We start from the raw sequence: 14,082 nt of genomic DNA, 5'->3' as shown, positions 1-14,082 counted from the left end.
GCATTTTCATGCAAAAAAACTTGCTATTATTGCAACTATAATAACTTGTGAATAACAAATTCAAATTGTTACAAATGGTCCTATCTTACACGCTATCACTAGCACCACAACAATCCAACCAAACCTGGAACATGGAAAAATATAAAATCTCTCTTAAAGAATAATCACTTTGTGCAGAAAGAATCTCTCAAAAATGGCCAATATAAACCACAAATTCCTTCCTCTAACATGTAACAACTCAGCTATAAAAACAAGCTCGCCCTTAATTCCGCCAGCCCTTGCATCCTGATTTAGCTTGAGGGACGCACGTGTCGGTTAGGCTGTATTGATCAGGTTTACAAGTATGTAATGAACACTGTCATGACTCGACCACCTTTTTATTGTCATAGAAGAGCAGCAAGCATTGCCCCGGGATCTGTCAATGCTGCTGGATTACTGGCCGGTTGAGCCACGGAAGCTGCGCCCGAAGGTGCTTGAGTTGGTGCACGGGCCGCTGTTGGGATGTCAATTAACTGCTCCTTGATGAACTCCTTCAGCCTGTAAATTAATATCAATCATCAGAAAAAGATGTAGCTGCGAAAAATAGATTATTTCATAACTGATTAAAATATGTAGTTTCATTTGGATATGTAAAAAAGTTGCTTTAATAAATAGTAAATTGCAAAAGAAAAAATGTGTGATTGTGTGAACTAGTATTTTGTATAGATTAAAAATAATAACTGTTTGGTGGTAGTAGTTTTAAAGGGGTAAATTAAGAAAAATGCAATTACTTTCAAAATAATCTATCTTTTTTAAATAAACTTCAAGCTTCTAGCTTCTTTAAATAGTTTTTTCCATCAAATACTTTTTTCCTGGAAGGTGAACCTCGAGCAATGACAAGGTTGTTTGCTTTCAAATTTTGGAAAAATATTCTTCGCTTACGAGGGTAAGGTTGTTTACGTCTCCTCTCTCTAAACTTCTCTAGGTGGGAGATTCGTGCGCTGGGTCACTCTTTTGTGTTTAAATGTTTTTTCCCATAGTTTAATCAAAACTGCGTCACACATATAAAATTATACCCGAAAAAAGCAATTACAGTACAGAACTAAGCTGTAAAGTAGAAAACTAAATCACATACTCAAATGTTAGTGTAGGATCCCCTGAAGCAACTGTCATTCGCAGCTGGGTTCTGTCTGCTGGATCTGTTTCAATTCTCATCTGCATTATCATTTACGTAAAATGTTAAAACAAGTACCTATGTTATCATCTAAATTCAATTATGAGTGACTTGCAGATAAACCTATATAGACAGGGTGTAACAGGAAATGATATCGAAAAGTGGGTGAAATGCTTTGCCTTCATTGTATACAGATTATTAAAAAATATATAAGGCTATTTGCAGGGCCTAGAACGCATGGTATGTGATTTGATATATATACTTACTAAACATAGCATTGCGTTTGTACTTTGTGAAAAGAATGTTGTACTCGCAACAAAATTGTTGGGATTCGGATCCTAAAGCAGAAACAATTGAAAAAATCAAACACATGTTAATGAATTTCAGGGAAAATAAGAAAAAGTGGGAAGTAAATCAGAGGGATTTTCAATATCATACAAGTCCAGGAGAAACTGTCAAATGGAAACTATTGAATAAGTTTGCCATTTCGAGCACGGGAAGTGGTCTAACACCTCTAACCTGAAAAACCAACAAAGAGGATGAACCACTGCATGACCATAAGAACAAGCTAGCCAAGGAGCACACAAACTTCACTGTGTACATAATGCAGAATACATACCACTTCTTGAAGCTTCAAAGGTGGTCCAGTAAGTGATCTCCATTGAGGGAAGAACTCCTCAGCAGATACAGATACAGGCTGAAGAAATTTATTTAGGACAGCAGGAAGTCGAAGTCTGACATTGACCTATGAAACGGCATAGATGAATATACATTGATTAAGGTTTCAATGCTTGGTTGTTGTTGTTAGTGTTTCAAAACTGTAGTTTGTCAAAAGTAGCAATAAATCCTCCATTTAACTTTACATAAAATCCATTTTCTCCTAACATTAAACTTATCATTGAAATTTAAGGTCTTAATACTATAATCATGTTTGCTATATCACAATTTCTTCAACGATGAAGAACCAATACATAACAAAGAACACACTTTCTAAAAATTAAAAATTGTGCTAATTGATAACTTCAATTAACCACTCCCTACGATCCAATGGACTTCTAATGAAAAACATGAAAACACTTCCATCAATACTTGACTTCATGAGAGACATCTCAAGATAACTCGTGTTTATGCAATGTAAAATAAATGGTCAGCCTAAATATTTATCTCACTAGACATGGAAGTACATGACCAACTCTATCAGGATTTGAGCTGGGTAGAGAGAAATAATGGATTTGTCAAATTAGGAACATAAAATACATGCTTAAATTTAAGTACCATATTGTTACCAAACTTGTAGGAGAAGTCAACAACAGCAACATCTCTGCTTGGGTGGAGATTAATGACTTCAAGTGGGCATTGCACCTATGCAACCAAAAGAAGGAAAACCTAAACAAAACTAACAAAATTGGAAAGGAATAGATAACAATAACAGTGATTTCTCACCTGTGCCCGAGGAGGTATAGTTTCTGGTACTAGTGAGAGCTCCATCTTCAAATGGGTAGGAGGCAATATTACAGCTTGAACAGAGTCAAGAGGTGAAGTATTCTTGTTCCCCAAGAAAAGAACAAGATGGCCATGATGAGCTCTCCATTCTGCTTTAGTGCCAATCTGTGCAAGTATATACATAAAACAAACTAAGAATATAAGGTTGAGCCGAACTTAAATTATCACAAATAGAGGTATTTGCAAATAAAGTGCACGTATACATGACCATGATTCGAATAAAAAATACTAGAGAACACGGGAGATAAGTGAATAAAAAAACCTGAATATAAGGATCCTCATATAGTATGCCACTATCCTTCACACACAAAGCATGAAATCTTTCGGCAATATTTCCAATGGGCTGCACATACAAAGGGAGCAAGTTATCTTCCAACACACACAAATTGTTAGTAGTAATATTTTTCTGATGTTTAATGGAGTCTAGGTAAAAAGGTGATGTGCAACTTGATCTATCGTAAACTTGTATTGATTCAAATAAAGAAATAGTTTGGGTGTAACAACTTGTATCCATCATGAATCTTAATTGAGAGAAAGAAATATAAGATATATAAATATATGGCACGGATTACTTGAAATCTTCAAATAGAATTTTGTGACTCATTTGGTAAAGCAAATGACTTCACTACTTATTTTGGTACTCAAATCAAAGCATGTACCTGCACAGCATTGGCCTGCTCTCCTGCAGGTACTATGGCTGTGGCTTCAATAACAGTATCTTCCAATCCTGAATTTGTGCTAGGCTGAGGGTGGACACTGCTACTCGGAGGTCCTTGAATAGCCAATGGACCCAAGAGATCACTAAGGAGATCTGCAGAGGGAGGTGCAGAATTTTCTCTATTCGAAGTCATATTTTCCTGAGATAATCTTTGATCTGCTGAACTATCATCCTGTTTCAAAACAAAGTTAGTGTCGAACTAAGAAGCGACAAGTGTAAACAAATTATCAGAAAAAGAGGTCTACGTGGAGGAAGGGATTAACCACCTTACTGTTCGTACTGGGAATCTTCACAAGACTAAGTTGGCTGGCTGGCGGAGTTCCATTTGCATAAGATTGGTCTGTTAAAACCAAAGCATTTGATGTTTGAGATTGTTGTTGGGCTCGCAACTTTATGGCACTTTTTTCCGCAGTATCAACCTCAGTATCTTCGGCCTTCCTCACCAATGCAGACTAAATTTGAAGAAGAGTATTGATACATGAATGCTATAATGTTGATTACTCAAGGGATAAAAGAACAACCTTCGAACAAGTTACCTGCCGTTCCGGAAACTTCGGCATTTCAGCCAATATATCCATTAGGTCTACACCTTTTCTACTCAGTGTAAAGTATTCAACAGCTCGTTGTTGTATTTCAACTTCAATTGAACTTTCATATCTGAAAATGAGAAAATGGGTTACAAAACCTACGGCATGGTGAAAAACCATAGAATAACCCATAACAAATAAACCAAACACTGCAAAGGTAAACCCCACTTTCTAAATATTGCCCATATCTGATTTTGTAGTTCAGGGTCTGGCGGTTGAGTGTGCATCAGAATTTTAGCAAATGTTGAAAGAAGAATAGAAATAGTAGAAGCCCTGAAAATAAAGGATGTATGATAAGTTATTTATCTAGGCTAAATGGATCCCAACTATGAAAAAACTGAGAAGTAAAGCGTGATTCCACTTACGACACAGTAGGAAGCTTCTCGTGTATAATGTTAAATATTTCCTTTGGGCTGCATCCCGGTTGTCTTGCTAGAAGGTGCCCAAACTCTCCAAGTATATATGTGCTGACCTGTTCAAGTGTATAGAGATGAGAAACAGATATTAAACAAATAATTGACTGACATTAGACCTCTCACTGTCTCAGTTTACTTAGCAAACAATGAATGAAACAATATAAAGGAAAACCCATGACTTACAGAAACAAATACCTATAAACATTCCTCATACTTCATAACAGATTATGATAGTTCAGCTGAAATGGATTCCCTCCATAAATCAAAATGTTCGTACTGTTTGGTTCTAATATGAAATATGAATGTCATTTATGCATTTTATAGTTTAGAGAGCACTAGTGGTGAGTGTTCAATTCAGATAAATATTATCCATACCATCTAATAGCACTCAGAAGATTACAGAATGGCAGTTAAAAGTACACAAACCTTGACCATTGTCTCATGTATGGCAGGTTTGTCAAGATAATCTCGTGCTTTTGCTGCGGCATAAGTCTGATCAAAGACAACTTTCCCTGTAAATTATGAGTCGACTAGGAAGCAGTGATATAATTGCTACTCACTAAAGCTTGAAACTCACCTGTAGATCTTCATTGTTTGTAACAAACTGCACCACACGAAACCAGATGTCATCGCTAACAAAATCTCCAGCCTTGTCAATTAATTGAAGAATCACATCAACATACCTGTAAAGAATGAATGGCAAGATATCAATATACATATAATACCAACAATAATTTCTGTTCATGATGGCATGGAAATTCTCGTTTTTTTTTTAATTTTGTTGGGAGGAGTGGGGGGTGGCTATATTCAAATAGAAGTCTGTTCAACCAACATCTGCACAAAATATACAAAGCTAAAGTCTTCAGACCTTCACAATTCCAGAGAATCTACAGAAATTAATGATTTACATCTCACATGTCCAAAAAGGACACAAACTAGCTACTCTAGTGTAATCTAATCCCACTGGATTCTAAATTGATCATATACTTTTTTCATAGAAATTTATGATTTTAACATAACACATTTTATTGTTATACTGTTTTTTTCTTCTCAATAAAATTTTAGTATTGGTCACTCCCGGAAGAAAAGATGGAAAAACAAATCAAACTACAAAATAAGTAAATAAACAAATTTCTTCGATTGGACTAAGTTTTTCATGTTGGATAAAATATCCAATCACATATATGATAGTGAAACCACCTACAGTACCATAAAGAACTGATATGTTGACCTGACAAAAATTATGGATACTTTGGTAGTTTTGGATGTGATATATTAATTGAGATATCGGGGGATTTTCTTCAGGATATGAGATGACTTATTTATTCAGTATAATTACATATCTAAAGTAACCCATGTCCTTCACCTTGACTTATTAGTATTAAGAATAAGGAGCTGCATACTATTGATTTTTTCCTTCTCCTTACAAAAGATTGATTGTCTATAACCACAGAATATTATACTAATACTATTTATTAGTATTAGTATACACACAAAACAATATGAACCACAGAAGCCTATAACCCAATTATGATTGTCTGCCAAAGTAGCAATATAGTTCTTATATGTTTCCAGTAGGAGCAATTGCATTACCATGAAAGATCTGGTGCAAACTTCTCTGCTAGAATAGCTGCTTTAAGTGACAACTCCTCACGCATTGCAAACTCTGCTGTGCTGAGATACTACAAAACAGTTGAAATTGCAAGCTGATCATTTTTGGTTTACACGTGTCAAGAGCCAACTTTCCCAAACGCTTAAGTTGTTGGGTGAAGGCAAATAAATGGTTTGTATATCTAACATGCCCCCTTACACAATAGCCCTTTGGGCTTGAAGTGTGGACTATGCACAGGCCCAATGAACCTAGTGCTGAAATTTCACTTTTATTTATTTAGAATAATGACAGCAGGGAACGAACTCCTAACCACTTGGTCAGAGAGGCACTGGTACCATGTCAAGAATCAACTTTCCCAAAGGCTTACATTGTTTGGTGAGGGCAAATTTATGGTATATATATATCTACAACATGTTTAGCTGGTCTGCTTTCGTTCATCTGTTTTTTAGTTATCTGACAGTGGAGGGGGGAAGGGTTTACAATGAGATTTCCAGATTGCATAAATTAGTCTGGACCTAGTTACATACCTGCAGTAGTTCTTCAACTATATCCTTTGCATTTGAAATGTCACACATACCATAAAGTAAATCTAGAGCACGCCTCCGAATACTGTGTATAAACCAATGCGGTTAATACTTGACTTAACAAAATCTGATACTGAGAACAAAGAAATAAGCTCTGTATCAAACTTGCATTATAATGCACTACCAAAACATTCAAATATAAACTAGTTTAGTAAATAACTTCAACTTTCTCTTCACATCACATTTTTGCACAAAATAAAAAACAAACAAAAATATTTTTAACCTACATATTAAAGAGACAGGACAACATAAGCTAAAAAACTAAGATGGTGAAAAGAAAATCCACATGTCTCTCCATCTTTGCTCTTAAGTCAGCTTAAATTGTTTAGCACGGGGCCACTGGATGTGTGTTGTGAGAAAATCAAAATCATACAAATCAAATAGTAGTTTTATCAGATGGTCAAATAATTCAAATATGCTCTAATTCGACTTGATTAAAATGTCTGCATAGATATCCAGCAATAATGATAATCTGCATAGTTTATCAATGATGTAAATACATAGGATAACACATGTAACCTGATGTCAGGATCCTTCAATGAGGTAATAATCTGAGCTTGATGTCGTTTTATGATATCTTGCACATCTGTAACCATTAACATTCTAGTCATATTTTCCTGCACCGTGATAGCATAGATGTTACAAACTGGAATATAGGATTACAACAGCAATAGCCACCAATGCATCTACATTTAAACTATGATACATTGAGATCTACCATAGAATATTGGTCATACAACCCTTGCCCCACCCCCAGAACAGGGGAAAAAGAAAGACGGTATACAGATAAACTAATTCTGCCCCCAACTTACCAAGCCAAGATATCGAATGTTCGGTTCACGTACAGCAATAAATTTTCCAAGAAGAGCCACACATTGAGACATCATCTCTTTCTCAGCATCAAGATGCATCACCTGGAATAGAAAGTTAAATAAAACTGCCATCATGAGTAAAAAAATTGTATGTAAAATTATGAGGAAAGAGGAAATGACATATAGCAACTGGATTCCCTATACGCATCTTTATATGAAGAGTCATATATCAATAGCAGCAAGAACAGATTACTGAACCATCAAATGCACACAGTAACCATCTCAACATGATCATGTGCACCAACAGATGTGCTCATAGATAAAAACAAAGACAACCAAGCAAGAGAGATAGAGAGAAGGAGATTGAAAGATACTAAATGACAATCCATCACTCAAACTATCTCTTTGATGTTTGACATGTGGTTATTAGACTTAATGTGTGCTTTTTATGTATGAAGAATGGTGCAGAAGATAGTCCACATCAACATGACATCATTTTTATCTCCACATAATACATTAGTATTTAAGTCAAATGGTAATGTACATGAATAGGTGCATATAACTGCATTTATTTAAGCACCTAACTATGCAAATTGTAAATCTTTTAATAGTATTAGAGAACAGAAGTAGTTAGCTTTGGAGTTAACTAACTTGTTTAGTTGTTAGTTAGTTGAGCTGGCAGTTAAGCTGACAGCTGTAAGCTAGTATAAATACCTAGCTCACTCTTGTAATCATTCAAAGATTGAGATATAGAAATTACTGTTACAGTTACAAGCTTTCTTCATTTTCTGTTTTATCTAGTTCTAATTTATACTTTTTACAAATAGATCATGAATATGAATCGTTTAACATAATTAAATATAGGGTCCTGCCAGTGCTTTAAATTGTGGTCATACGGTTACTGCAATTGTGATCATTGCAGTCGTTGAGATGCGGATTGCGACTGTTGCGGTATGAATTATTTTGAGTAAAAAATATTTTTGATATCGATGCGGTATGTTGCAGCCTGATGCAGTTGCGGTCCAATGCGGTTGCATTGTGGTCGTACCATTGTGGTTTGGTGTCACATCGCAATTGTGGTGTGATGCGGCAATCACTGCAACCGCAATATTGCGGTCGCATCACGTGATGTTATCCGCAATTTGAAACATTGGGTCATGTTAATGAGTGCCCTAAGGGCACTGGTTAAGGAATTCAAAATGGAAATAATGCATTAAAAATAGCAAATTTTTAGCTATTTATGTACATGAAATAATCAATTTCCAATAAAAAATCTATTTGATTCACTAACCAACGCACCTAGCGCAGTCGTTAAAATTCCCCTTAAATATATCATCTTAGGCAATAGAACCAAGAAAGCCAGAACATACAATGTCAAGGCATGTTCTGCTAGTGTGTCAAATTTACAAACAATGGATTAACATTTACATGCATATTGTCATCTGTAATAAGATCATAAGGCAAGAAGAAATCTGTTAGTTTTAATACATATAGTGGTGTCTGATGATCATACATACATACCAGAGCTAGGGCTTCAAAAAGTACAGCATGGGATGCATTATTTTTGTTCACATTTTTCACGACATCAGTGCCCATCAGTATCCTTTGTAAGACCTGAAATGATTAACCCAGGGATCGCTAAAATTTATTAACTAGATAAAATATTTGCCTGTGTTAATGCAATATGACACACCTCAAATAATGCCCTTCTGATATTTGGATCCTCAATGATAGGAAAATATTGAAGAGCCCTCATTGCTTTGACCTACATTAAGAAAAAAATTAAGCACAAAGGAAGGTGAACTTTCTAGATGAATAAGTAATATTTAGTTCGACACTTGAAAATTCTTAATCATGGCAAGCTGTAAGAATGGCACTAAGAAATCGGTCTAAAACCAAACCCCAAACAGAAAAATTTACAAACCTGAAGCCAGGGAGATGGGATACCATAGTAAGTGTATTCTTGAGGGATATCTTGGTTCCTAGCAAGGCGCTCCAAAATTTTGACACACTTGGGAAGACAACTCCAATATGCCTCATGATGGTTTGATACTAACGCAACAAGGAGACTCATAGAAGCTGTCAAAACACCAAGATCTCGCTCATCCAAAAGTTGTGCCATCCGATCCGCCCTTAAAAATAAGGTAAAAGGGACTAGTAAGATACATTTTAAGGAAAGCAATAAAGGCAAAGTGTATTACCAGCAAAGTCACATTCGGATTTACCATCCATCTACATTGACAACATCAGGATTTTTCCTATACAAACGCAGCAAAGACAATGCAGCTTTTTTTCTCACAAGTGGTCTGGAACTGTTAGATATCTAGATCACAAAATGCAGTTAGCATCAATATTTTCCAATCATGCCACCTATTTACCAATAATGCATAATTTCTTACCATCAACTTCTGTACATCAGGTGCTAAAGACTCGGCAAATTCTCTCCCCCCTATATTTCCAACCTACAAAAAAGAAGGTATAACATTGTGGCAGTGACACAGAGGTTGGAAAGGTAATAGATAAATGCATAGTAAATAACATAATATGATATCTGATATGCAAAAGAAACTCAAATACGTAGTCCAGCTAATACAGCACACCTACTAAATGTGATACTGAGGGAGATAAAAAAATGTGATACTGAGGGAGATAAAAAAATGTGAAAATGTAAAAAAAACCAGTTGTGGTCTTTAGGACTCCAAACACCAAGCAGTGAAGGGTATTGTCAATTGTACATTTTAATGTTTTATTCTACTATGAATGCTATTGTTGACTAGTTAATTCACACTGCAAAATAATGTGAACTGATCAAATATTTAAGTATTTTCTCCGTTTTCTAATATGTACGGTGCCTTTCGCATAAAGGCATTAAAAAACCCTAGTGGCTTTTGCCTTTGATGACCTTGAGAGCTACTGAGAATCAAATAAGCAAAAAGGAGGAGAGGGAAGAGTACAGTGAGCAATATGTGAGACCCTTGAATTCACACATGTTGGAACCATACTGGAAAAATAAAAAAAGGAATCATACAATGTGGAAATTTTGTAGTTTATAAGTCATATATTTATTGCAAGTCCACATATTACCGTGTAAAAGGTTTTTTGTGTCACATGCATCAACAGAGGATGGAAATATACAAAAGAGAAATTTATCCACAACCACCAAAACATTTTTATGACAGTATGACTTATCATTATTACACTAAGATACTAAGAGAAATGCATAAATAAAGTTAAATGTGCAGTGATTAATATGGATAGAAAGCCTTCAAACGTCAGTTTTTTCCATCACCATACCAATGTCAATGCTAGGCACTGGAAGGTTTCATTGCGACCAATAATATCATTGCGCACAGTATTTATTGCCAACCTGAGAAATTCATGATTTTCATTAAGCAAACTTGATGTTACAATGTACCCAACCTGCAGTCATTCATGGCAATATTAGAATTCTGTCTTTCCTGTCCATATATTTTCTCTGATAGGTAAAAATGTAAAAGAACTGAAATGGAACTACATAAGAATACAAAAAGGTAAATACAAATCATGACAAAATAGTGTCATAAAAGATGGAAAAGCTTTACCTGCTTTTCTGGATACTTTGGAGCAGATATAAGAGAAACAGCCTCCATGTGACCAAAATCCACATCGTAGCCAAGCATAAATATGTATAGCATCTTCCAAACATATTTCTTTTTCTTATATGGAGTCAAAGCCTAAAGACAAAACCAAAAGTTTAAAAACTAAACGCATGCACTAATATACAATGAATTTGTTTTGATTAACAGCAAGCAACAATTTTAAATTGGTATAAGATGAGCAAATGTTTTATATTTGCCAGAGTAAAATAATAACAAAGAAGCAAGGTTAACTGAAAATGCTTCAGGTTCCTTTTAAACAGTGTCAGTTAAAGCAAATAGTTTCCACAAACCAAATCACACAATAGTTTCCGCAAACCAAAATTGAGCAGAAAAGGCAAAGAGCTTTTCAAACTGATATGTTCCACATTTCCAGAAACAAGGTTAAAACCCCATTGAAGGTGATGGTAAAATCCAAATCTCAAGCTATGATGCTAGTGTAGTGTTTTCAATCAATATTTTATGTCATTATCAAACAAAAGGCTTGTGAAATGTATCATCAATTGTCTAAGGAGATACTGTTCAGAAGTCAGAACCACATATATCTATAAAGTGTACAATAGTAGGACTAGTTCTTTCCAATTGATGCAAACACAAATGAGTTTCAGCTTAAAACTTAAATGTGTGTAATATGTGAACATATATACTACTTATGAGAAAGCAAGACCAAAGCCCCCTTTCAGGTCATAAAATGTGAAAATGACATCCCTATTTAGAAAAGACAGAAAAAAAATTACAATAAAATAAGTATTATTTGATGACAAGGGAAAAGTACAAATGAAGAGGATAAGGCATCAACATACAAAAAAGAAACGTAAACAACTAAAACCTAAGTGACAGAGTCACGTGACAAAACATCCCAGTTCTCTGTGTACCTAACAAAGAAACACCACTAAAAAACCCAAATGGATGCCAAAAGGCAAACATATACCATACCAAGTCACGAGTCAAAATTGGGTAAATGAATATTCTACTGTTCTTTTCCAACCATACACCAATAAACTGAGAAAAAAACTGAGCACTGCTATACAATTTTCACTTCTTTACATGAGCCTGAACTTCTAAATATAATACAGATAAAACGAAGCAAATCCAAGAGTCTTCAAATATCCAAAACAACCTCTTCCAAAGAAAGAAGATGCAGAATACCTAATATATCATTTGACTTAAATCAAATTCCCTCTACACATATAATGATGTGAACACAAGCGTGGTGATAGAGCAAGATTATCCCTATCACAAAACATTCATTAACAGTCAAAGGGGAGTATATTACTAATATTACACGAGGAGGGATCCATTTACACCAAAGTTAACATAGACAAGTTACGTCTCAGTCATTCGTTTTCTTAAGTCTAACAGACCAAATGGTTGAAACTTAAAAGTTATTTAAGATTTCTTTTTTCTTACGTTGGATTTAAGAAAATAAATGACTGAGATGGAGTGTAACTAGTGTGACTTAACTTTTATTGTAAACTGATCCTCCTGTATATATACACACCACTTATTAAATCAATACATGTCTTCCAATCTATATTAACTTCAATTATGCAGCCAAAGGGACACACAACAATTTCAAAATTGAGCCAAATTGAAAAATGTGATAAACAGAAGGTGAATCAAAACACAAAACCACAAAACCACAGCACTACTACTAATTTATAAGTTAACATAGCATGAAAATAATGAAAAATTGGGAAATGATGAAATTGAAAGTGTGACCTTTTCATTTTTGAAGCGGTTTCTAATGTTCCCAAGCTCTTTATCAACACGAAGCCTCTCTTGTTCTTTATTCTGGCAATTGCGAATGTCGCTGATGAATACAGAGAGACCTCTCATCCCCGACATCGCAATAGATCACACTTCTCTCACCTCTCTTTGGATCTAACGCACACAATCAATAAATACTTGTTATTTGTTATTCATATTCACCACAAATTCAGAATGATACATTACATACAAACAACGACAACAACAACAACGAATGACTTTGTTGTTAAGGTGTGTTTGGTTCTGATCTATAGAGGGAGAAACAGTTGTAAGAGATGGACTCACCAAATTTCATTACGAGTCATCTAACAGATTTAATAATCTCATATATGTCAATTATATGAGTTTAATATATTATAGTACCATTCATAACTCATTTCTAATTAATTTTATAAGAGTTATATAACAAACTCTTACTATTCATATCTATATGAATATATTTAGAATATAATTACAAGAGAAAAGAAAAAAAAGAATATATGTAATGTTTATTCAAAATCTGTTATTCTCTCATTAAAAATTGTTTGACATCATTGTTTTCCCTTTTTGTTATCTTTTCATCACAGGTTTCGTTTTTTATTCATAAGAGAAAAATATTTCTAGGTTGAATTTCATACTCATGTCAAAAAAACAATTTCAAAACTGAAAAGTTCATGATAGTATAAATTTAAGTGAATATGTATCAAAATTGAATGATAATGTTGTCTAGATTCCCAAGAAAAGTCAAGTAAACACTTTTCCTTACATCTACTCTTTAGTGATCACAGCTAGACTGAGCCTTTTTTTTCTCTTTGAACAATAATTTGAGTTTAAAATTTATGCATTATCGATGTAAAGTTTTTTATATCATCTACTATTGATTTATATTACTTTTATCAATGATAATTAATATATGCATTTACACTTGTTAGTATACACGTATTAAATCATAATAATTTTCTTCTGTTGTTGTGATATGAAGACTGACCCCTCTTTAGTGCGTATGCTATTGCTTCTGAATAGTAATGAATAGGATACAATTCAGGAATTGATGTTTAATTGAGATCATACTGTGGAAGCATTGTGATGTTAAACTTTGAAATTTTATACTAGCTCATTGATCACTATTATGCTAACTCCATGCAGCTCCTTATGAGTTATGACTATTCAAGAAAATAAATTTAAATTTTGTTTTTCTTGACCAACTTGTTAGGATAAATAGTGTTACTAGTAATTCGGAAAATATTTAATTTGGATACACTAACTTTCAATTAAAGACAAAATACAAACAATTATCTGATGATTTTCATATT

General features: G+C 34.2%; 1 protein-coding gene across 4 annotated transcripts; it reads right to left on the bottom strand.

Moving 5' to 3' along the window:
• LOC109358263 (AP-2 complex subunit alpha-1-like) lies at window positions 6-13,090 on the bottom strand. 4 transcript variants are annotated; one of them, XM_019602395.1, is made up of 28 exons: window positions 13,076-13,090; window positions 12,743-12,892; window positions 10,967-11,098; window positions 10,680-10,805; window positions 9,785-9,847; window positions 9,611-9,708; window positions 9,310-9,517; window positions 9,079-9,150; window positions 8,907-8,999; window positions 7,386-7,487; window positions 7,093-7,190; window positions 6,517-6,598; window positions 5,971-6,059; window positions 4,955-5,060; window positions 4,804-4,869; window positions 4,327-4,433; window positions 4,130-4,234; window positions 3,911-4,031; window positions 3,638-3,826; window positions 3,316-3,546; window positions 2,919-2,999; window positions 2,597-2,761; window positions 2,429-2,515; window positions 1,773-1,898; window positions 1,592-1,672; window positions 1,420-1,491; window positions 1,115-1,194; window positions 6-537 (listed from the first exon to the last, which is right to left on the bottom strand). In XM_019602395.1, exons 2-28 carry the CDS (start codon window positions 12,866-12,868, stop codon window positions 384-386), a joined length of 3,060 nt encoding a protein of 1,019 aa, XP_019457940.1. In that variant the 5' UTR covers window positions 12,869-12,892; window positions 13,076-13,090; the 3' UTR covers window positions 6-383. The 4 variants fall into 4 exon arrangements, with proteins under 4 accessions (XP_019457940.1, XP_019457939.1, XP_019457941.1 ...); XM_019602394.1 differs by lacking the exon at window positions 13,076-13,090 and adding an exon at window positions 13,003-13,038; XM_019602396.1 differs by lacking the exon at window positions 13,076-13,090 and having other exon boundaries at window positions 3,641-3,826; window positions 12,743-12,977.

The sequence above is a fragment of the Lupinus angustifolius genome, chromosome LG10 (assembly GCF_001865875.1).
Source record: "Lupinus angustifolius cultivar Tanjil chromosome LG10, LupAngTanjil_v1.0, whole genome shotgun sequence".
In the NCBI taxonomy this organism is placed as follows: Eukaryota; Viridiplantae; Streptophyta; class Magnoliopsida; order Fabales; family Fabaceae; genus Lupinus; species Lupinus angustifolius.
Note: the sequence above shows the minus strand (reverse complement) of the source record. Positions and strands in the feature narration are given on the sequence as shown.